The 25,025-nt window shown below is 45.9% G+C and overlaps 1 protein-coding gene across 2 annotated transcripts in view; it reads right to left on the bottom strand.

The window, feature by feature from the left end:
* LOC118670095 (core histone macro-H2A.2) overlaps positions 1-25,025 on the bottom strand; it is a 43,537-nt gene that overhangs the window by 8,008 nt on the left and 10,504 nt on the right. For both annotated transcript variants that reach the window (XM_036336963.1, XM_036336962.1), the window contains exons 2-5: positions 10,651-10,881; positions 2,618-2,724; positions 1,797-1,994; positions 675-785 (exon numbers count right to left, since the gene is read on the bottom strand). In XM_036336963.1, coding sequence (XP_036192856.1) covers positions 675-785; positions 1,797-1,994; positions 2,618-2,724; positions 10,651-10,822 — 588 coding nt within the window. In that variant the 5' untranslated portion in view covers positions 10,823-10,881. The remainder of the gene's footprint in view (positions 1-674; positions 786-1,796; positions 1,995-2,617; positions 2,725-10,650; positions 10,882-25,025) is intronic.

Genomic DNA, 25,025 nt, shown 5'->3' with positions numbered 1-25,025 from the left:
ACCAGGCGTTTTCAGGAAACATATTTCTATTTTCTTTCTTTGATGAATTACAGTGAGCCATGTGACGTGGACCGCCCAAAGCCTGCTTGAGAAATTGGCTCTGAGCATTTTGGTGAGCACAGAAATAACTGGGCCTGGGCCATTTCCAGCAAACCCAGGAATGCCATCCTCTCTACTGACCAACTATCCACTCTCCATGCTTACTTTTGGCCGGCCGACATCAGCATGAACAACTCTCAGCACGAAAGACCTGGTTCACTCGTTAGTTCAAAAATGAATCATTCAAGGCCAGAGCGAAAGTCATATTAGGGGAACCAGAGATGAAGGAGGCGTCACTGCTTGTAAACAGCAGGTTATAAAAATGCAACCATGGCCCTGGGGGAGGCTCAGTTGGTTGTGACGTCATCCCATGCACCGAAAGGTTGCGGGTTCAATCCCTGGTCAGGACACAAAGCTAGGTTGTGGATTCCATCCCCGGTCACAGAGAGTATGGGAGGCAATCGATAGATGTTTCTCTCTCTTCTCTCTTTCTCTCTCTCTCTCTCTCTCTCTCTCTCTCTCTCTCTCTCTCTCTCTTCCTTTCTCTAAAAATCAATAAACATATCCTCAGGTGAGGATTTGAAAATGCAATCATGTTTTACTACAGCACAGCACAGCACAATTCTCTTTAGTACCTTCTGCCCTAGAACAAGGCTCTTAGAAGACAAGATGGTGAATCCATCTCCTGGCCCATCTTCAGAGGTGGAATTCGAAGTCCCTTCTTTATCACTGTCTTTTGGTTTGGACTGTGGGTAGAAATCAGAGGAACAGATGGGAAGTCATTGGAGAAAAGGCCCAAAGTGGCTCAATAAAGCTCTTCCCATGGCCACCACCCCCGTGGGCATGAAAGGCAGTGGTTAGCGTTATGTTCTACTGCTCTTGATGGAGGGAAGCAAAGGGTAGCAACATCAGGAAAAGAAACGGGTGCTGCCCAAAATACGACGCGTTCAGGGTTCACGCGCACCTGTAGTTCTCACTCAAACCCGCACAGTCATGTGATTCTTGCTCTTCTCCACTTACGATGACAAGCATCAGAACCGGGAGGGTCATTCCAGCACATTGCTCAACCCCCTGTCCCCGGTTTCTCCTGGGACGCCGAGGCAGCCCAGGGCGCGCTTACATGACCTCTGTGCTGTCATGAGGTCTGTGGAGGGCAACAGACAGCCTCTGAAGCTGCGCTGTCCAACCTCCTGTGATTGTGCGACGTCCTGCGTCTGTGCTGCCAGGGCAATTGAGCACTCAGCTCGTGCAACCGAGAAAATACTTTTAAATTTGATTTAATTAAGTTAAATTCAAATAGAAAGAACCACACGTGGAGAGCAGTTACTGTGCTGGGCAGCGCCTGAAAGTATTACTCTGCAAACGGCATCTCTGGCTGTAGCCGCTCAGCGCATCAGGCTCTCCGCCACAGCTGGAACCCCCTCGGCCGGGCCTGGGGGACTATCTAGGGGAGACTAGAGGTATTTCAGTGGCAACTTGGAGCGACAGAGAAGTGAAGGGCAGCGCGCCAGGCTGTCGGCTCTCACGCAGGTTTTAGTGGGGGCAACGGCAGGGACCTGGAAACATGAGGACCACCCATGCTGTGGAAACTGCTGGTAGACCCTGCCTGGTGATTGCAGCGCATGCTTGGCATTTCCTCCCAGCACCGCGCTGTGGAGTCCCCCGTTTTCTGGAGATGTGGCTACACCTTCATCTTCGACGGTTCAACTTTCCTGCTGTTCCGAGAGTCCCTGGCTCACGGACGCAGCCTGGCTCACCTTTTTGGACGTCCGTGGTTTGGCAGCCTTGGATTTCTTGCCCCCCTTCTTGCCCGACGTGGCCTTCCTTCCTCTTTTCTCCGGCGGAGGGGAGAGGATAGTTTCCGACTTGCCTTTGGTCCCTCGCTTTTTGGCCAGCAGTTCGGGATGGATTCTGGGCAGGACGCCTCCGCTGGCAATGGTCACTCCTTTCAGCAGCTGAAGAGAGAAACGCATCAGTTCAGGCAGCTAAGAGCTTGCTGATTCTGGGTTTAACACAGTTCTAACTGTTGGCAAAACAAGGTTAAATCTGGCCTTTGTTTCCCCTAAGTTGCATAATACACCGTCTAACTGGCTTTTTCTGTTTCTCTTGCAGAGAGTATCTCTGTAGGCATCAAGGCCTCCTGTGATCTTGTGCAGAAAACACAACAAGCCAAGCAAAATGAAAGGGTAGAGAGGTTGAAACCAGCGATGCTGCCCAGGGCTCTGGAATTCCAGACATAACAGAGGATAAAGAGCCTCACACATGGGGAGCACAGCTTGACAAAATGAAGTTCAAAGGTCAAAGCTGGGGCTAGACCCAGCAGACCACTGGTCTCCGCACTCCTTTGAGGAAAAGGCCTGGCCAGACCCAGAATATATAACAGGATCTACTCCAGAGGCAATTGTATTTTGAAGCTGAATGATACCCTAGAAGAATCGATTCTTCTCTTTTAGGATCTAAAAGACCTAGTTTGGTGCAAATGTGACGGGAACTAGAGCAGGAATGATGTGCTGTGTCCACATGCAGTCGTGTGTTTGACAAACCCATTTGGTGGCACGTGTCCGTGCGGCCGAGGTACCTGATTGAGCTCCTCATCGTTGGCCACGGCCAGCAGGATGTGTCTCGGGGCTATCCGGGCCTTCTTGTTGTCCCTCGCGGCATTGCCAGCCAATTCTAGAATCTCCGCTGAAAGGACAAGGGGGAGTTAATAGGCAGTCACAGAATGGGGTCTGAGCTCCCTGAAGCTTTTCCTTGGGAATGGTCTTTGAGTTTGATCACATTGATTCACTTGTGATTTTTAAGTCTGGGCCTGGAAAGAAATCCAGAAAGCTGAAAAGAATTCAGGTCTTAGACAAGTAAGATATGTTAGCAAGACCTGACCTATGATCCTGGAACAAAAGTCTTCTAGTTGTCCCTTGACATTAATTCCTCCCCATCCTTCTTGGTATATGGATCTGATTTTTTTTTTTTTTTTTTTTTTTTTTTTTTTTGCTGAGCCCATATCCATGGGAAGGAATGAAGACAGTTTTTCCCAGCCTCCCTTGTTGATAGAGGTGGTCACGTGACTAAGCTCTGGCCAGTGAAAGGCAAGCAGTCGTGTTGTATGGTACCCCTTCCTTTTCTATTGCTGGACTGAGGGCGTGATGGCTGGGATTTGACCAAGAAGAAGCTGTGGATGTGGAGTAACAAGACAGAAGGAGCTGAGGTATCTCATGGCTGTGGAGCTTCCTAACCGACCTGGACTATGTTCTATAGCAGTGATGGCGAACCTACGACACGTGTGTCAGAGGTGACACGTGAACTCATTTTTTTGGTTGATTTTTCTTTGTTAAATGGCATTTAAATATATAAAATAACTATCAAACATATAAGTCTTTGTTTTACTATGGTTGCAAATATAAAAAAATTTCTACATGTGACACGGCACCAGAGTTAAGTTAGGGTTTTTCAAAATGCTGACACGCTGAGCTCAAAAGGTTCGCCATCACTGTTCTATAGACTTCTTTTATGAGAGAGAAATACACTCTTGTTTAAACCCTAGCATGGGGCATCTCTGAAGAGAATAGTGATGCAGGTGAAGTCTGTCTCTGGTCCCCAGTGGGACCCCTTTCAGAATCCTCTTTTCTGCTTCACCTGATGCCCCAGGTCCCTCTTGTCCTAAAGGAAAGTGGATGGGAAGAACTCACTCACACTATGGGATGAGGAAATGCTCACCCGAGAAGTGAATTCCTAGCGGGGAGACCTATGAGGTCTGCGAAGGAAGGTACATTGGGGCTCAGGGGTTTCCTCATACCCCTCACAGCCTGGCCTAGCTCTGAGTTTAACGAACATGTTATGTGGTAAATGGGAAAGAGCTGACAGAAAGGGATTTTCCTAATACTACTTCACCTGCTACCAAATTTTTGAGTCAAGTTTTTTTTAAAAAAAATCTATAGAATTGTTTGATACCATCTGTATGCTTTCTCCTTTCTCCTCTTATTTTGTTATTTTTCCTTCTTCCTCAATTTTAGGATGTTCTGCTAAATCAAACTTGTCTGCTTTTAAAAGAATGAATGAGCTATAAAGAAAAAGTCCTTCCCTTAGAAAGCTAACAGCAATGTGCCATTGAGTTGTTTCACTAACACGTGGGGGAAATGTGTGCGTATGTGCATGTGCGCATACATTTGTTGTGAGGTGTTTGCATAGGCGTGTGTGTGTGTGTGTGTGTGTGTGTGTGAGTGTTGGGGATTTGCTGGTATAATGGCATAAATATTAAATCTTAAAATTAACAGGGGATTATGTATGTCTTTACAATCAACCTAATTTCAAATAAAATAGCACATGAAGTTGCCATCATTTATAAAATATATGGCAATAAAATAAAAACTTTGCATAAGTATGCCATATTAACTAAGCAAATGTAATTAACAAAAATTAGAATAAAATAATCATTAGAGTTAAATATTTATATGGCATTTCCATAATGAAAAGTGCTAAATCACTGCAAATTCATCTCATAGCATCCCTTCCAGGTTATTAAGCAATGAATATTGTGTTTACCAACAATTCATTTATACAGGGATCATGTTTCCTGAATCAGAGATTGAGGGGGCACTGTAGTTGGAGAAGTATGAGCATATTTGTTGAGACAATGGGGCAGAGAATTTGAAATTAATGTCATATTGGATAATCTGATTTGCTGCATTCAGACTGCTGCCCAACCCTTTCTTTATTTAAAAAAGTGTACCCATCAAAAAGAAATGCAATCACAAAGCTTTCACTAATAGTCTTGCTGGCCTGGCCGGTGTGGTTCAGTGGTTGAGCGTTGATCCATGAACTAGGAAGTCACGGTTGGATTCCCCATCAGGGCACATGATGCGTGTAGGAGGCAGTAGCCCGCAACCTGATCTCTAGTAGGGTGCGTGCAGGAGGCAGCCAATCAATGATTCTCATCATTGATGTTTCTCTCTCTCCCTCTCCCTTCCTCTCTCTGAAATCAGTAAAAACATATTTTTAAAAAAATAGGCTTGCAGCATGACTCTAGGTTAAAATGGGCAGCAATAAAACGGGGTTTCCTGCACTTGCTCATCTCGGGGGCCCATGCCTGGGCAGAAGGTGCACTCCACTCCCCTTTTTCCTAGATGGGTGCGGGGGCCAAGGAGCCTCCCAATATTAAGCTTCTGAGAAATCAAATGTAATTTAGCATCTTGGTCCAGCACTCTCCTGCCTCTGTCCCTGCATTTAGAGGAAGAAGTTAAGCACCCTCCCAAGTTCATTAACTCAGTCGTCAGCATGAGAAGCAGGGCTCATGGGGAAACCCTCCATGCTTGGGGCCTGCAAGATGCCCCTGAAGGTCAGGTTATTTTCAGCTTGACGGACAGACGCACGGACGTGAGACCCGCAGATGGGAAATCTGCCAGAATTAAGTGCAGCACAGGAGAGAGTCACCGCAGTGACTCAGCAGGCGGCACGAAGCGTGGGACTGAGCTCACGGGCCAGCCATTCCAAAATCGGTTCTAGAAAGAAAACCTTGACCATGTGCTCTCGTGAAAAAGCAAAGGTAGAGCTTCCTTTTTCTTTAAAGAGGAGAACTTCATGATACACCAGAAAATCTAGACCAAGGAGTTCTTTTCTCTGTTGAATGTTTCATCTGAACATTCCCTGGGACAGAGATGCTACCATGTAAATCAGTGGTTCTCAACCTTCTGGCCCTTTAAATACAGTTCCTCATGTTGTGACCCAACCATAAAGTTATTTTCGTGGCTACTTCATAACTGTAATGTTGCTACTGTTATGAATCATAAATGTAAATATCTGATATGCAGGATGGTCTTAGGCGACCCCTGTGAAAGGGTCGTTCAACCGCCAAAGGGGTCGCGACCCACAGGTTGAGAACCGCTGATTTAAATGTTTGAAACAACATTAATCATTATTAATATTTTCAAATGCTGTTCCGGCAAACGCATTCAAGTGGATTATAAAATAAGCATTAAAATTTAATATTTATGTGGCATTTCCATAATGAAAAGTGCTACAACACTGCAAATTCATTCTCACATCTCTTCCACGTTATAGTTGCTACATCCTTGAGTGACTTTATTGATTTTGGAAACACAAGTCTCCTTCTATTGGCCAGCAGAAGAAAACTGGATTTAGATGGCACACATTTGTTCCACTGGAAATTCTGTAGGGAGATCATTATTCCACTAAGTGGTGGCGACTTCCCTGGAAGTTTATAGACTTCCATAGCAAACCTCTAACTTCTTGGAAGTCTGGTTTCCAGCAATAGTAACCATCTGGAATGCACCTGAGTATCTGGTAGTTAAAAAAAAAAAAAGATTTCTGTAGCCAAAAGAAATTATTTTGGAAGAGCTGTGTCCTCTCATTTTGGACACGAACCGAATCAACACCGGGCATCCCGACCCCAGCAGATGGGAAATAGCACATTAAACGGAGGGTTGGAACAGAGGGCCTGGAGTGGCCACTCCTTCAAGACCGTCTCCTTCTCCGGCCCCATCTTGCTTGTACACCTGCCCACTAGATGATGGCGCCCCTGGGCTGTGTCTGGGCCCTTTGCTCTGCTTAGGCCATGAGTCTTTTGAGGGAACCCCATCCACTTTTGGCTCCAGCTTCCACCTACCTTGCCGTGTGGTCAGATCTGCACCTCCAGCTCTGCTGAGATGTCACCTGGGCCTCCTCACCTGGGTGTCCCACAGGTAAATCAAACTCCCCACATCCATATCACCCCCTTCCCAAGCCTGCTCCTCCCATCGCCCCTGGGACTGGCAGCTCCATCCACACACAGACCTTAGAGTCATTCTCTCCTCCTCCCGCCCTCCCTCCTCCCGGCCTCTTCAAGCTCACACGCCTTTGCCCCTCTTCCCCACGCTTGTTGCCATGATCTGAGTTAAGGCTCTCTTCTCTTCCGGCCGAGAAAACAGTAGTGACTGTCGAAATGGTTTCCCTGTCCCCGTTTTGTCCTCCTCCAGATCCGTGCCAACAAGGCCATCACTAGGCCAAAGGCGCCTTTGTGCAAATTAGAAAAAGATGCCTCTTCCTCAAGACACTGTACTGCCCCGATTTCATCTGAACAAGACCCTTTACTGCCATCTGCTGGAAATGCTCATAATAAAGATAGTTATCTGAGGGCCACGCTGTGAATGGCACGCCCTTAAACGTGTGTCCTTGCGCAGTGTACAATCTGCACAACCACGCGTGTGGCTCTGGCTGCCCATGTGAGCTCTTCAAAACACAAATGTAATAAGTGAGAATCATTAGGTAAAAATGCTTGGTGTTAAATGGATAGGCCTAATTGCCTGGAAATGATGTGTAAATGATGAGTTCCTATGTCACACAATGATTTCAGGATGTGCCCTGAAATTTAACCCTGCTTTAAGACTTCTTTGTCCTCTCAATTAAAAATATTTTATAAAACATTTTCTCAACATAAAAAAGGTAAATTATTTATTCTCAATAGCTCATCGTGGTCCTCAATGGCCTGCTCCCCACTCCATCTCATTCCCACCCCCAACTCCCGGCCCTGCCATTTCCCAGCTTGTTCCTGGTACACGGAACTTCCTCTAGTTCCTGGAAGTGCTACATACTTCCTCTAAACTTCATCCTTGTTCCTCCCCAACCTGACAATCTCCCCCTGTGCAACCCCTCCCATCTGAATCTGGTAACTCCTACTAATTCCCAACTCTATTGCCCGTCAGATCATTTGGGGGAGCTTTGAGAAACCCTGATGCCCAGAACATACCCCAGAATTTCTGGGGGTGAGACCCAGGCATCAGGAAAGGAGAGGGATAGAGAGATAGAAACATCGATGAAAGAGCAAACATCATTGATTGGCTGCCTCCTACACGTGCTCCACTGGGGATCGAGCCCGCAACCCTGCAGAGCTGCTATTGCTAGCTCTTATCCCCACCCCTCCCCCAATTCCAGCCCCTTCTCCCTTGGGCCTCATTTACAGCCCAAGCCCCGCCCCTAGCTATAGCCCTCTGGCCCCACTGCTGTTCCCCCAACACTCCCAGCACCTGCCTTCCCCCAGGCTAGGGTGCCCACCCCCAGACATCTGCAGGCCCACTCCCTGTTGTCCTTCAGATGGGCCTTCTGGGGTGGCTCTATTTACGACTCCCCTCCCCTTCCCTTTTCTGGAACACCCTATCAGTAGTATCCACTTTATTTGTCCCCCAGCACTTAGCACGCCTGATGCAGCACACCCTCCACTTGTCTGCCTGCTCCTTCCTGGGGAATGCATTCTGCTGGAGGGAGGGATTCCTGCCTGTCCTGGTCTAGGCTCTATCCTCAGCATCCACAACACCTGGCCCACAGTAGGTGCTCAGTCACTTTGTGAGTGAATGGAAGATTCTGAGAACTCCATTCACTGAGAAACAGAAGGACGCTCTACTCTGGGAGGTACTATAAGTCCTTAAAGACCTGCTGGCTCAGTGTGACTGCTGTGGAGGCTGGGGGCTCTAATCCAAGACACATGAAAAACCCTAGCAATGGTCCAATTCTATGACCAGAGAGCAGCCTGAGGACTTAGTGTGTGTACTGACAAGTAGATGCTTACCAGACATTGGTTGAATAAATAAATGGGAAAATGTAAGCTTTTATCTGAACCAAAGATGAACAGAGATGCCCGTGATTCAAAAGGCCGCATTTGTTTTATTATGCACCAAGTGTGACTTTTGCCAAGTGGAGATGTAGAAAGTACTTAATTACTTTGATTATACACACATTATAATGGGTCACGGTGGTGTAGCGGAAAGTGCACAGCTTGGGATCGGAGCGTCTCAGGGAAGCCCAGCTCCTGCTGGGAGGCTGTGGGATCTCTGGGTCACCCAATTGGTTTCCAGTCTCGGTGGGTGACACGAGTTTAACAGGTTGTTTTAAAGTTTCATTCATCTTTCTCGAAGCCAGCATCCCAGAGCCAGCAGGTTTTCCCATCAGGCTTCTGGGTTCTACCCCAGACCCAGGGAATCAGGCCACCGGGAGGGGTGCAGCCAGGAACTTGCATTTTGAACAAGCATCGCCCACGCCTGTAGGCCTGCTGCTGAGAGACTGGCTGCCACCTTGCCCCTCTGAGCCGTCCTGGAACCAGTAGCATGGGCATCACCTGGGAGCTCGTTAGAAGGGCGGAGCCTCAGGCGCCACCCCAGCCTTGTCAACAAGATCCCCGGTGATCCCACCTTGAACAGCACTGCTCTATCTCCCTGGACTCAGCTGACCTTCAGAGCCTGCCAGCCCTCTCCCACCTCCTCAAGGATCCTCCTGGAAAACCTTTAGCCCAGGAGGGCTTTCATTGCACAGTAAGGGACAGGCTCATGGTGCTGCGGTCGGTGTGTCCGACTGAAGGTCAGGGGGAGAAGTTTCCACGAATGGATCAAGGCAAACCTTTCATCGGTAACAGTGCTCAGTGAGTGATGGGGACCAGGAGGGCAGAACAGGACCGTACATTTAAGGAGGAAGAGACGGCGCTTGAGGGAGAAGCAGGAGGGGAAGAGGGACCTGGGAGAGAAACTGGGTCCAGCCCTGCCCGCCTGGGGGTTTTCATTGCTGTGGCTGCAAGGGGCTCAGCTTCCAGGTAGGTGGTTTGGGGAAGTTTGCTTTTCTCCCTGGTGGACTTTCCAAAGGATCTGGTGTCTAGGGAATCCCCATGGGCAGAGTCTAAGACATTATTGCCAATGGCTAAGAGGACCCCTTCAATGAACTAACCACACTTATTTATATAGATTTGTATATTTATATATCTTAAAAATTAAAAAAAATTAAAATTGATTTCAGAGAAGGAAAAGGAGAGGGAGATAGAAACATTAATGACAAGAGAGAATCATTGATCAGTTGCTTCCTGCATGTCCCTTACTGGGGATCAAGAATGAAACCCGGGCGTGTGCCCAGGCCGGAATTGAACTGTGACCTCCTGTTCCAACCCACTGAGCCACTCTGGCTGGCTATATATATTTTAAAGCCTCCTTGAAATTGTGAAGTATATCTTCTGTTTACGACATAAGAGTACAATAACAAAAACGAAGTAGAAAGTGCTCAAGTATATAAAGAACCCATACAGCAAAACTCTCATCTCTTAGTAAAAAAGTAATTTTAACAACCAATATGGGAAACGATTTCCTACATAACCACTGTAGACAGAGAACCACCTCCGTAAAGGAGCAAAATTAGAATGCTGGCTTCATGGAACCAACTGAAGATGCCTTTGGTGCTCTAGTCAATGTTATTTATGGACACCGAGTCCTAGTTTCATGCCCCGGAGAACCGATGTTTAAGGAGGACTTTCTGTAAAGTGAAGATCCCCTTTTATAAAACAAATAGCACCCCCTTCCTCCCGTAGCTTCTCTTCTTTGGGAACCTAGATTCTCACACATCGCATTTGCCTACGCAAGACACACCGTTTTCAGGGCTGGGCTGGAAAAGCCACCTTCCTGTGAGTTCTCTGCCTCCCGTGCTGATCATCTGTCCATCTTATGCCCTTTTCTCTCCCCTAAAGCCTGCAGAAACTGATCAGCAAGCAGGCAAGCCCAACCCAGCTGCCACCCACAGCAGCCTTGAGACAGCACCCTCCCAGCCTATGTGAGGGGCCGAGCGGATTACCTGCCCTTTGAGGCACCTTACCTGCCAGGTACTCGATGACTGCCGCCATGTACACGGGAGCACCCACGCTGATCCGGTACTTGAACGTCCCTTTCTTCAGGTAACGCATCAGCCTCCCCACCGGGAAGATGACCCCGGCCCTGGCTGACCGGGACAGCTTGGACATTTTCTTCTTCCCGCTCCGGCCCGACATCTTGCCTCAGTTTCCCTCTCAGCTTGCTGACACAGTGGCTCCCTGGCGCCAGCACAATGCTGGCAAGGAAAGAAAGCAGGGTGAGGAAGGGCGGCTGGAGAACATCCTGGGAACAGTGAGCGGTCCTAGAGCACTAGGTGAGGTGCCTGACAGTCCGGGAGGTGGCTGAGACCGGCTGCCACCGCAGGGTGCTGCAGGCAGGCCATCAGCAGGCCCACCCACAAACCTCTCCCACCCCATCAAGCCAGCCCAACCTCAATACGAGAGGCCAAAGACTGTCACCAGAGAGAGGCCAAGGCTTTTCAGCCAGCGAATAATGGTTTCCAACAACGTCCACTTCGTCACCCCCGACCATTTGGGATGTGTCGCCTTATATGGCAGAAGGGACTCTGCAGATGGGATTAAGTCCAGGGTCCTGAGCTGGGAGCGTATCCTGGATGGCCTGGGCAGGTCTAAAGGAATTGCCAAGGTTCTTCCATGAGGGGGGCAGGAGACGAGAGTGAGGAGTGACATGAGTGAAGGGAGCGAATTCTCCTCTCAGAGCCTCCAGGAAGGACCAGACCTGCCGACGCCATTTTATTTTAATTTTTAAAAATATTTTTTTATTGATTTCAGACAGGAAGGGAGAGGGAGAGAGTAGAAAGATCAACGATGAGAAAGAATCATTGATTGGCTGCCTCCTGGCCCCTACTGGGGATCGAGCATGCAACCCGGGCATGTGCCCTTGTCCAGAATTGAACCCAGGACTCTTCAGTCTGCAGGCCGATGCTCTATCCACTGAGCCAAGCTGGCCGAAGCTGCCGGCGCCATTTTAGCCCAGTATAAGGGCTTCTGACCTCCAGGCTGTGAGAGAGTAAGTCTGTCTGGTTCTAAGCCACTAAATCTGAGGGTGACTTGTTACAGCAGCAATAACTAAACTAACACAGTCCTCTTTTCTCCGATTTGCTTCGGCCTGCTTTAACCCTTTGCGGTCGTTTGTCTACTCTCAGCCGCTAAAGCTTTCTTACCGTTCCGGTTGTATGTCTGCTCTCAGCCACCACAGCAAGGAACTGTACGAATCTTAACTCTATTCATTCATGTATCAGTTCATAATTTCTCTGAAAGCTCTTAAGTGTCTAAGCGACCTTGTCATGAACCAAAACATTGCCCCAAAAATCGGAGATATCGAAACTCAATATAAACACACGCGGCCGTTCCGCACTCGCCATGCAAAACACCGTGGCGAGTCAGTCGCCTTTTGAGAGTGAAGAAATCGACAAGCTTCAGAGATACCTCGCAGAATTTCAAATAAAGCTTTAAGATTACGTTTAACTGTAATTAGGCATTCTCGCTTGTTAAGATATTTCAAAATAATACTCCAAAATGGCAAAAAGAAAGTTACCGAAAGAAGTGTACTGCGAATCTGATTTTCGTGAAGGAGCGTCTTCAAAACCAGGAAGACCATCGGCCTCAGATAAAGATGAAAGGCTTAATGGGAAGCTGCATATATTGCGGCACTGTGAAGGTGTGCAAAGTAAAGATTGCTCTGTCTGTTCGAACAGAAAGATTAGGGGAGGAAGACGCCAAACTAATTATTTTTGCGATATATGTAGTCGAAAACCAGGACTGCATATTGGAGACTGCTTTCAAAGATACCACACAATGGAGAAATATAAAATATAATTTTTACATAAAAACATGTTATTGAAACACATTATTGTCTAAACATACATATAATGTTCAAAAAAGAATTAATAAATCTTGTTTATCCTTCATAATCTTGCATGTTATGTATCACTGCTCTTTCAATGGAAATTAATTCCGACCAGTACGACACCCATGTCCAAATGTAATACGACCGCAAAGGGTTAATACATTAGTACAGTGGGGCCTTCACTTACGAGTTTAATTCGTTCGGAGACCGAGCTCGTTAAGGAGCTCGTTAACTCAAATTACTCTACCAACTCAATGCAAAAAATTGGCCGAGAGACAGCTGGTATCTCAAAAAACTCGTTAGTCGGGACACTCGTAAGTCAAGGCCCCACTGTACCTTATTCATAGCTTTGACCTACAGCTCACGGCTGATTTCCAATAATTCTTAAAAACTGAAACATGCCAGAAGAGGCCACTGTATTGGATATGTTAATGCAAAGTAACCAAACGCCACAAATGAAAAGTGAGAATGCAGCCCAAGCTTCTGTTCCCTGGAATTTGGGGGAGAAACTTCAGAATCAGCAGGAAGAGGTGACTTCAATACAATGCCCCCCCAGAGACATGTGTATTTCAGGAAGCTATTTTTGTGTGAAGATAAAACAATTCTATGTTTCTGAAAGAGTCTCTAAAAGGCTAAAACTAACTCAGAGAATTGTGATAGAGCTTAACTTGTTGGTCAAGGGAGTACCGTGACCAAAAAATAGAATATAATTCAGAATAAATAAAAGCAAATTACAAAGGACAAGCAAGCAGGACCAAAGAAAAGAAGCCAGAAAACTTGTAGGAAATGTTTTAATGAGTCAAAGCTCTCTGCCCCAAAGGCAACATCATTCTCTGTAGACATTTCGTTTGGGGATGGACAATGAGAAAGTCAAAACGAAGCTGAAATTGGTTCTACCTGTGGAGGCAGCCATTTCAAATTTTGGTTAGGTCAGCTTACTAACAACCAAGATGGCAACGAAAAGGACTAAGAAAGTAGCTAAGAATATGATGGAAGAAAGTTCTAAATGAATGCATGGCTAGTGTCAAAGTCACAAAACGGGGATTTATTTAATTCGGATGGAAGAATGAACATAGTGTTCAATTTCTAAAGTATCTGATTGCTCTGTTATGACTGAGGAGTTTTAAATGAAACTATGGAATCAGCAACAAACCCCATTCTCAACACCCTCCTATCCCCAAGTTAAAGGATGAGAGTGTGAGGCATGTTATTACATACTTCACATACATTAATTTCAATTGCATATCTGCACTTACTATGCTCCCACTATATGTGTCATTTTGCCACCAAAAGATGTAGGTATTCATTCTAAGATGAGGAAACAGTCTTAGAATATTATCTCTTTCACGGTAAGATGCGGTAATAACATAATATCACCGTTTTTAGAGCCACATTGTCCGTGCCTCGGCTGTCCAAGGCTGCTAACTCTCAGAAGTAGACTTATAGATAGATGTCCTCTCATGGAGGAAGCCATCAGCAGCATATTAGGACGTTAACCATCGATTTAAGTTACGGAAACTTAGGTCAGGCATCAGTAAATGTCCTGAGTACCTGTTGTTGGTCATCACTGTCCCGGGGCCAGGGGACCCATAAAGCAATGTGGAATGGTCCTTGCCCTCAGAGAGAGCTACTTGGCAGGTTTGCTAGTTGGTGGTGCTGTTCCACATGGAGGTGGCTCCCAGTACAGTGGAACGAGCCCAGGACTGGGAACAGGAACCCCAGGGCGTGGTCCCACTTCTAATAACTAGCTATGCGCGTGCTGGGTGTCATTGGTGTGGGCCTCATCTGTAAAATAGGACAGTGACTAATAGATCCTGAAGGTCTTTCTGGCCTTAAATGTTCCTATTTTTTTTCAACTTTCAAATGGTTCTGGAAAAGAAGGGTAGGCCCTTTAAGAAATGAGTTCAAGCCCGGCTGGCGTGGCTCAGTGGTTGGGGATTGAAGTATGAACTAGTTTGCCCACGGCCCGGATCCGGCCCGTTTGAAATGAATAAAACTATTGAAATAAAAGACCGTCCCCTTTTATGTAATGATGTTTACTTTGAATTTATATTAGTTCACACAAACACTCCATCCATGCTTTTGCTCCGGCCCTCCGGTCCAGTTTAAGAACCCATTGTGGCCCTCGAGTCAAAAAGTTTGCCCACCCCTGAACTAGATCATGGTTTGATTCTTGGTTTGGGCACATGCCTGGGTTTCAGGCTCAATCCCCAGTAGGGGGCGTGCAGGAGGCAGCAGATCAATGATTCTCTCTTCATCACTGATGCTTCTCTCTCTCCCCGTCTCCCTTCCTCTCAAACACACACACACACACACACACACACACACACACACACACACACCACCACCACCACCACCACCACCACCACCACCACCACCACCACCACCACCACCAACAAAACCCCACAAAACAAAAACACCACCACCAAATAAAAAACAAGAAAGAAAGAAAAGAAATGAGCATAAAGAGACTGTGCATGTTCATAAAAATGTGTTCGTATTGGTGGCTCCACTAAGCCAATTTTGCGCTCTTTTTAGTTACTGGTAAGTGGAGGGAGGGGAAGGACAGTAGGTCGGGTTGCCAAGGAACCACCTAAAAAGTCCATCCCAGGTGGACATGCCCTGTGGATAGGTGCGTGCTGGCTGGTCAGGTCTCTCCTACCAACAGAGAACCATGCACAGGGGACAAAGGCCACAAAGGCAGCACCTCCCTCCCTCTCCTTCATTTTTCTCAAATGAAAATGGCCAGAGAATGAGCAGGTGTGCAGGATAAGGCGAGGGGCTTTCCCAGTGCCAGTCCAGAGGAGTCACACACGGCCTTAACAGCTGGGAACTGGGACCAGCAACAGAAAACAGGTGACATCAGGGCATTGATGCCAAAAACACTTATGACTTCAAAATAGTCAAGTAAGGAAAACCAGGGTTAGGCCAAATAGACAAACATATCAGCTGAATATTTACAACATGTAGGGGTCGCCCCCAACACAGCATGGATAGCAAGACTCTTTCTTTGGCGCCCAGACTCTCCTCTATGTTAGGGCCTTAAAACGGAGTTGAAGATGCAGCTCCATTTGAAGTCTAAGTGTGACACCGACTGTTGCATGTGCTTTTAATGCATTTTAAAAAAATTGATTTTAGAGAGGGGAAGGGAGAGGAAGAGAAACACTGAATGCCTGCCTCCTGCACGCCCCCTACTGGGGACCGAGCCAGAAACCTGAGCATGTGTTCTGACCAGGAATCAAACTGGCGACCTTTTGGTGCAGGGACGACACTCAACCATCTGAGCCACACCAGCCAGGGCTGTTGTATGTCGTTTAATAGACCTGGAGAGTTCTTTGTGCCTGGGGAGCCCGTCTTTTCAGACGTTGTGCTGAGTTTAAGCAACCAGGCACTTAACTCCTAGGCCCCAAGGGTTGGGCGGTCCCCGTAATTGTAAAAACTGGACCATATAAAGGAATCCTAGGGCAGCAGGGAGGAGGCTGGAGGGAGCTGACCTATCCTCCTACTGGATCCCACAGATCGAAGGAAGTGTCTGCCTCCCCGCCTCCCTCCCAGAACTCCTTGAGAGAAGACCCTCCTTTCTGAAGACCGCCCCGCCCCCAGCCTGAGCTGGACTCTGCCTGGAGGTGTAAGAAATCGTCATCTCTGGCGTCCTTCTATTCTGGCCACTCTTTCCCCGGACTCTATCCTTTCTTGGGAGGTCATGTGACAACAACTTGATCTGCTTCCTGTGAATTTGAATCTTCGAGGGGCCACCCACTGAAAGAGAAAAGAACTATTGCAGCGTGAAATTTCTTTCTACCCGACTTTCCTTTCCATCCAAACATTAATATTTAAATGTTTACACTTATTTACCTTCTGCTCTTCAGCAAGTTTTACTGTAATTAAGCAGAGCGTAAGGACTCTAGCTCATTATGTTTGTTTTCATGTTTGAAAAATGGGGTCTCTGAGTGGTTACAGGCACTATGTGGCACCCCTGGAGACCATGTGGCCATGCTTGGGTGGCTCGAGCCTCCAGGCTACTTTGGGCTTCTTACCAGAAATTGGGAATAAGATCAGAAAAATACAGCCTAGATCTGCAATAGCTGTCCTTTCATATCCGAGGAACCAAGAAGCCCAAGTTTTGTAATTACTTGCAAAGTGAATGGGAGAGTTTAAAACATATTAACAGTGGGGGACAGGAACATAAAACTCAAAATTCAGGGAAAGAAGGGGAGAAGGCAGTGCCGACCGCTCATTCCCTTTCACCCCCAAGAGGACAGCAGTTGGAAGAGCAAGATTGGTTTTGTGTGTGCTGGGGAAGGAGGCACAGTCAAACTCCATTGTGTTAGGATTTATTTCTATGATTGGTTTTAAGCCCACAAAGACACTGATGAGTTTGACTTTACAGATATCACAAGGGTAAATATTAAACTGTAGCACTGACTCAGACATGGGCAATAAACTCGCAGCAGCCTATAACTGCTGTATTTTATTGATTTTATAATTTTTTTTTAGCATTCTACTATTTCTAGAAATCAGTATGCATCTTATAACCTATGACATCATGGATTCAAATGAAAGTATTTATGGAGCCTTTATTATTATTAAAGTTTTTTATTAATTTCAGAGAGAAAGGAAGAGAGAGAGATAGAAACATCAATGATGAGAATCACTGATCGGCTGCCTCCTGCATGCCCCCTCCTGGAGATTGAGCCTATAACCCAGACATGTGTCCTGACAGGGAATTGGACCGAGACCTCCTGGTTCATAAGTCTACGCTCAACTACTGAGCCACACTGGCCAGGCTATGGAGCATTTATTTATTTATTTTATCCTTACCTGAGGATTTTTGTTTCCATTGGTTTTTTATTTTTTATTTTTTTAGGGTAGAAGAGAGAGAAAAAGACAGTGAGAAATATCGATGTGAGAGAAATACATCGATTGGTTGCCTCCTGCACGCACCCTGACCAGGGCCTGGGCCAGAGAGGAGCATGCAACCAAGGTACATGCCCTTGACCGGAATTGAACCTGGGACTCTTGGTTCCACAGGCCAATGCTCTTATCCACTGAGCCAAACCAGCTAGGGCTGGAGCACTTATTGAACAAGAAACTACATTAGATATTTTAGAATATTCATGGCCCTTGTCCTCAAATGTTTTCCAATAAAGTTTCACAATTTCAAGTAGATGAGAGGGACACAGTTCCCAAACTGTGTACTAGGCACCCTGAGACTCATCAGCAAGTGCTTAAGCTGTCAAAGAAAATACATTGATACTCGACCTCTGCTGAACCCCACAACTACCAGCTCGTAGTGGTTCTACCAGTGGTTTGTGGTAGTTTGCATTTTCTTCCTTTTGATGATGCCATACCTTTGCAAAGCTGAGTTCTGGGCTGCCACTCTGATTAAGAGCAAGTGTCAGGTGAAAACCAACATGGCACAGGAAATGAGAGTGGCAGGCTCCAAGCTGGTCCTCAGGTTGGAGAAACTGTGCAGTGTCCAACGGGTGCACACGTCCTATTTGTCATTCATTGTGGTTATTGAAGAACGGGATAAAAATATTCTTTTTCCTTCTAGTTCATGTTTAATATTATTTTAAACAGCTACTCAGTTGTGAAGACATATGTACTTTTTAAGTTGTTTGGACCTAATCGCTGAATAACCAGAACTAACAGGCATTTCTTCTGGTCTAGGAGCTCCCAGAAAGCATGACTCAGACACGTTGTCCCCTGTGGACTGAGAAAGGTTGGAAGCTTCTTTATTAGTGCCCACCAACAACAAACTAAAACATATAATTATGACTTGCTTAAGGTCACCCTGAAGCAAGGAAAACAAGAAGTTATTTAAAATTTTTGAGTTTATTTTATCTTTAAATCTAAGTAATATTTGCACATAACCAAGTGAATAAAAAAGGAAAAGAAACGCATAAAATAAAAAGCAACAATTTCTCATTTCACTCTTTCTACCCCAATCTCACTCCCAGAGGCCATTTCACGTAACAATTTTTAATTTTAGTTCTGGTGGTTATCTCCAAAACTCTAATGTTTATACCTCTTCGTCCTAAGCTTCACTTTTAGAGTGTCTATCAATGCTAAGGATGAGAACTTAACTCCCTTTTCTCCTCCCTTTTCCAATTGTTGACAGTATATTTTCATTTTTATTTCTTCCACTGATTACCTTGGAAATGTCAAATAATACACTTCAATCTCTATTTCTGACTCCACCAACTTTAGGTATGATCTCATGAGTCATTGTTATGTAAGATGTGGACGTGTGTGCCCTTAATCTTTCTCTGGTTCACTCCTCTCTACCTCATTTCTACCTCTGTCTTCTATACTTTTTTAAAGAATGTATTTTTTATTGGTTTCAGACAGGGAGAGATAGAAACATCAATGATGCGAATCATTGATCAGCTGCCTCCTGCACGCCCCCTGGTCGTGTGCAGTCCAGGCATGTGCCCTGACCAGGATCGAACCATGACCTCCTGGTTCAGAGGTCAATGCTCAACCACTGAGCCATGCCAGCTGGGCTGTCTTCTATACTTTTGATTGTTCATAATATTTATATTTTGTTCTGTAATCATAATGAAATCTTCATTTTTGTCTCTAGGTTTAATTTGGAAATTGAATGCCCGTAAGCAGCACTTACATGATTAGGACTTTGTAAATACTGCGCCCTTCAGAACTGAGTCGGGTGCTAGCCTCGCATTTCCTCCTCTGTGGTCCAACACTAGGACCCTTGTGTCTCAGTATCAAGAAGTGGATTCTCTTTATTCTGAAAACATGTTGTGCAAAATCATTCCACATTTTACGTGGCTTCACATCTTCCTGGTATAGCACCCCGCCTCTGAGTTACTGGTTACAATTGACACAGTATTTGTAGTACAGGAGGCCACCTCCCTTGGTTTCTCTTTCTGAAATTTCAGTTACCCATGGTCAACCTCAAAATATTAAATGGAGTCCTAGCTGGTTTGGCTCAGTGGATAGAGCGTCGGCCTGTGGACTGAAGGGTCCCAGGTTCGATTCCAGTCAAGGGCACGTACTTTGGTTGCAGGTTCCCTGGCCCTGGTTGGGGTGCCTGCAGGAGGCAACCAATCAATGTGTCTCTCTCACATCGATGTTTCTCTCTGTCCCTTTCCCTTCCACTCTCTCTAAAAATCAATGGAAAAATATCCTCGGGTGAGGGTTAACTAAGAAAAAAAAGTTGTGACTTAAAAAGACCCCCAATTAAATAGAGAATATTAAATGGAAAATTCCAGAGATAAACATTTCATAGGTTTTAAGTTGTGTGCTGCTCTGAGTAGTGATGAAATCTCTCGAGGTTTCTTGCCTTCCTGCCTGGGACGTGAATGATCCCCTTTCTCAGCGTCTCCATGGTGTATACACAGCTCCCCACCTGTTAGTTATGTAGAAGCTGCCAGCCCGGTTATCCTATCCACTGGCACAGCATCGCAGGGCTTGCGGTTAAGTACCTCTTCTTTTACTTAATAATGGCCCAACGTACAAGAGTAGAGATGCTGGTGATTCAGATATGCCACAGAGAAGCTGTAAAATGCTTCTTCTTTTTAAAATGTTTTTATTGATTTTAGGGAGAGAGGAAGAAAGAGAGATGGAGAGAGTGAGGGAGGGAGGGAGAGAGAGAGAAAGAAACATCAATGATGAGAATCACTGATTAGCTGCCTCCTGCATGCCCCCCTACAGGGGATAAAGCCCACAGCCAGGCATGTGCCCTGACTGGCCCTGCCTGGGAATGGAGCCAGAGGCCTTTTGGTGCATGGGATGACGCTCAACCAACTGAACCACACCGGCCAGGGCTAAAGTTTGGGTCTTTTAAATGGAAAGGTGAAAATTCTCATCTTAAGGAAAAAAATTGTATGCTGAGATTGCTAAAATCTAGGATAAGAATCAACCTTCTATTGGTGATATTGTGAAGGAAAAACAAATTTGTGCTAGTTTTGCTGTTGCACCTCAAACTGCAAAAGTTATAGCCACAGTGTGTGATAAGTACTTAGTTAAGATGGAAAAGGCATTAAATTTGTGGGTGGACTTTGAGTCAGCATGGAGGGACCTGGAGAGTATCATGCTAAGTGAAATAAGTCAGTCAGAGAAAGACAAGTATGGCATAATCTCACTCACATGTGGAAACGAAGTAACAAAATAAACTGATGAACAGAGTGGACCCAGCGACATGGAAGCATGGGACAGTGTGTGGAAACTCTGGAGGGAAGGCAGGGGAGGGTGGGATGTAATCAACCAAGGACCTTGTATGCATTTATGAATGGCCCACGGGCACAGACAATGGGGCGGTGAGGGCCTGGGGTGGGAAGCAGGCTGGAGAGGGTCAATGGGGGAGGAAGGGGACATATGTAATACTTTCAACAATAAAGAATTATTTTTAAAAAATGTGGGTGGAAGATATGAACGGACATGTCCCAACCGATGGCAAAGTGTTGCGTCAGAAAGCATTGAGCTTCTACGAAGACTTCAGCAAGGGTATTAATGTGCAGGGAACAGAGTACAGCGGGTCCTTGAATAATGTTGTTTCATTCAAAGTCATTTCACTGTTAACGCTGATGAGAAAAAAATCAATTCCCAGCCCTGGGCCTCTGTGTGGAGTTTGCACTTTCTCCCCATTTTTACGTGGATTTTCTCAGGGAACTCTGGTTTCTCCCCACACCCCCAACGTGTGCACGTGGGGCGAACTGGTGTATCTAAGTGTCCCAGTGTGAGCGAGTGGGGTGTGCCGTGTCCTGTGATGGCAGGTGCCTGCCTGGTGCCCTGAGCTACCGGGACAGCCTCTGCCCCTGCAACCCTCAACTGGAATGAGCGGGTTGGAAAATGATCTTGTCTTCACTCATTTTTCTTAAATGTCTACAGAGCTCACATTTTTATTCCAATGTTTCATATTAGAAGTGTTTGGGTCTTAGAAGTTTGGTGATGTTTTTGTGACTAAAAAGATGCTGTAGGAATTTAACTCGTTTGTATCAAGTAGCCTATCATTACACCCTTAAAGCTGCAGTTTCCAAGAACCTATCGATGATGTTATGTGGGACCTACTATGTATATAGGGTTCAGTACTATCTGCGGTGTCAGGCATCTACTGTGCCTGAAAATGCATCTTCTGTTGGTAAGAGGGGACTGCTGTGGTTCTGTTTACACATCAGCCAGAAACCCTGGGTCCGTGAGCAGTGAACGGCTGACTGCTCCTGGGGGAAACAGGGGCAGGTTGCTATGGTCCTCTGGTCACAACCTCCTCCTCCATGGATCGATACATAACCTTGTTTTACATGTGTTTCTATACAAGGACACCTTATTTAGTAAGTATTATTGATTCATTAAGATTGAACTCAGGCCTGAGCAAACCTTATCTAACACGTGCTTTCTCCAGCAGGCACATCCCAGCCTTGCTGTGCTCAGGAGCCTACACAGCTCGTCAGCACTACACCAGGGGCCATTGTAAACAACGAGACCACCAACAGGAAGCACAAAACCGTGCAAAACGTGACACTAAATGAGCCATGACAAGGACTCTAGTTTACGTGGTGAGAGATGAAACAAGAAGACAGCGCGTGGCCTTGTTTGGCCTCAGCTGGGAAGGTGCGCGATGGACGTTCTGCTCTGTGCGCATCCCTGAATGACAGCAAAAGCACTGTGGGACATGCATTGGTTTGGGGGTTACAGACGCATTTATTGAGTAGGTGGGATGTGAGAATATGGAACCCATGAATAATGAGGATCAGATGTCCTTTCTTTGTTCTGTTGACAAAAGAGAAACATGCCTTTACCGTCTCACCCAGCTTCTCAAGCACATTGTTCTTGGGGACCACTTTCTTCCAGGGACACTTATCCTGACGCCCTCTGACCTCGGGCCCCGTGTGGAATGGTTGTTCTGCCCAGTGGTCCTCGTGGAACGGTCTTCCCTGCTCAGCCTATCCCGGGACCGCCTGTCTTGGCTTTCTCCTGGTGTCCTTGGAATCCACTTCATGAGACAGTCAGTCCAGAGAAGTCAACTTTGTTTTCTGACAAGTTGGAACTGTTTTTATTGAATGATCTTTGGATTATCCTTTGGTGGGGTATATAATTTTTAGCATCAAAATCATACTGTTTCAACCTTGTGAAGCCACTGGTCTGTTACTTTTAGTATCCTGCATTACAGAGAAGTTTGGTGCCCTCCCTCCAAGCTACCAGATCTTTCTTTAAAAAATTTATCTTTATTGTTGAAAGTATTACAGACATCCTCTTTTTCCTCCCATTGGCCCCCTCCCCCCTGCACTACTGTCTGTGTCCATGGGTTATGCATAGAAGTTTTTTGGTTAATCTCTCCCCACCCCCTTACCCCACTTCCCTCTGAGATTCATCAGTCTGTTCCATACTTTCAAGTCTCTGGATCTGTTTTGTTTGTCAGTTTATCTTGTTCATTATATTCCACATATGAGTGAGATCATGTGATATTTGTCTTTCTCTGACCGAAGCATATTTCGCTTCGAATAATGCTCTCCAGGTCCCTCCATGCTGTCTCAAAGAGTAAGAGATCCTTCTGCTCTACAGCTGCACAACATTCCATGGTGTAAATGGACCGTAGCTTTTTTACCCACTTGGATTTTCTCTTTACGTTTATAATTGCACAAGGCTACGTCTAGGTGTGGGTCCTCCCCACCCCATCCATCCTGCTCAGCACTTGGCCAGAAGCCCGTTTAATCTGAAGATTCACTTCTTTCATAACTCCTGACACTTTCTGTTTTTGTATTTATTTCCCCGCATCTTAAAAAGAATAATTTTATTGATTTCAGAGAGGAAAGGAGGAGAGAGGCATAGAAACACCAATGGTGAGAATCATTGATCGGCTGCCTCCTGCACGGCCTACACCGGGGATTGAGCCCGAAACCTAGGCATGTGTCCTGACTGGGAATCAAACTGTGGTCTCCTGGTTCATAGGTCGATGCTCAACCACTGAGCCACACTGGCCAGGCTCCCTCATCTCTTGATTTCTCTCACTTCTCTCTTTACTTGTCTCTCTAGGATGCCTGTATGGCCGATGTTGGACCTTCTGGATCGTTTCTCGAAATCTCATACTTTTCCTTCTACCTTTTCAGTCCTTTGAATGTCTAATTTTGGTAATCATATTATTAATTTCCAAGAACTCTTTGTTGTTCTTTGTTCCACTTTCATAGCATCCTATTCTTTTATGAATGCACCATATCTTCCAGTCTCTCTGAAACTAGTTATGTTTATGTTATCTTCTGTTCTCGAAATCATTTTATCCAGTCAGTTGTCCTATGTATTCTCATCTTTCTCTTTCATGTTGGCTTTCCTCAAACGTCTGGTGACCTCTGGTCGTGCATGCATATTTAAGAATGAAAGGCAAGGTTATCATAGGCAGATAGGAAAGCTGTCCTCGGCTACTGTTTGGTAGGCAGGCTCCTGTGTGGGGCCTCTGGGCGCTCTCACAGGACATGCCAACGTGCCGGCGCCACCTTAGAGTGCCCTCTTAGGAAGGCACCAAGAGCCCCCGAACACCAGGATGGGGAGCCTTCCTTTGTGAGGCCATATCCATCCTGGAAACTCTAGACCTGCTCTATAGTTGCCCAATTTCTTTAGAGAGGAAACCTCAGATTGTTAGTTTGGGGGATAAATGTCAGACATGCCAGATTGTCAGAAGGCCAACGAGGAGGAGGGGAGGGAGAGAGGCCAATTCACCTGGCTGCTCTGGAGACAGATCGTTAATGACTCCCCATTTTCCACTCTGCCCACCCTCCGTGCAGCGTCCTCCTGCTTTCATTTTAGTTGTGGCTTCCCTGTGATAGTGCCTACAATCAGCGGTTCTCAACCTGGGGGTCGCGACCCCTTTGGGGGTCGAACAACCCTTTCACAGGGGTCGCCTAAGACCATCGGAAAACACATATATAATTACATATTGTTTTTGTGATGAATCACTATGCTTTAGTTATGTTCTGTTTGTAACAATGAAATTGGGGGTCACCACAACATGAGGAACTGTATTAAAGGGTCGCGGCGTTCCGAAGGTTGAGAACCGCTGGCCTACATGGTTCTGTGCCCTTTCAGTCTTCCACGAATGCGTTGAAATCTCCCATCTGCTGCTGACGAACACCAGTTCCTGCTCCCCTTTAAAGTGTTTATTTTCTTTGTGCTTCTTTACCATTATTATTATTATTATTATTTTTTGAGGGCGGCTCTAGAGATGGAAAGCACGTGTGTTCAGTCCATCATTCTTGAACTGGAAACGGAAAGTGTCATTTTAATTTAACATCTTAACAAACATCATTTGGGAATTAGCCTAGAAATGAGTATGCTGGCAAAGAGAAAACACTCAACTGTTTTATAACTGAGTAATAATGTCATATTAAGAAATTTAGATCACTTTCATTACCAGGTGAGTCACTGGACACTAATTGGTCTTGAGATAATTGAGGAATATAAAATTTTGTATCAAGAGATTATGTAAGACTCATTAATATAATGGAATCAAATTCAGAGTCTCTGTATTTGTCTGATTATAGCGTATGGTATTAT

This window comes from Myotis myotis, unplaced genomic scaffold (genome assembly GCF_014108235.1).
Source record: "Myotis myotis isolate mMyoMyo1 unplaced genomic scaffold, mMyoMyo1.p scaffold_m19_p_15, whole genome shotgun sequence".
In the NCBI taxonomy this organism is placed as follows: domain Eukaryota; kingdom Metazoa; phylum Chordata; class Mammalia; order Chiroptera; family Vespertilionidae; genus Myotis; species Myotis myotis.
Note: the sequence above shows the minus strand (reverse complement) of the source record. Positions and strands in the feature narration are given on the sequence as shown.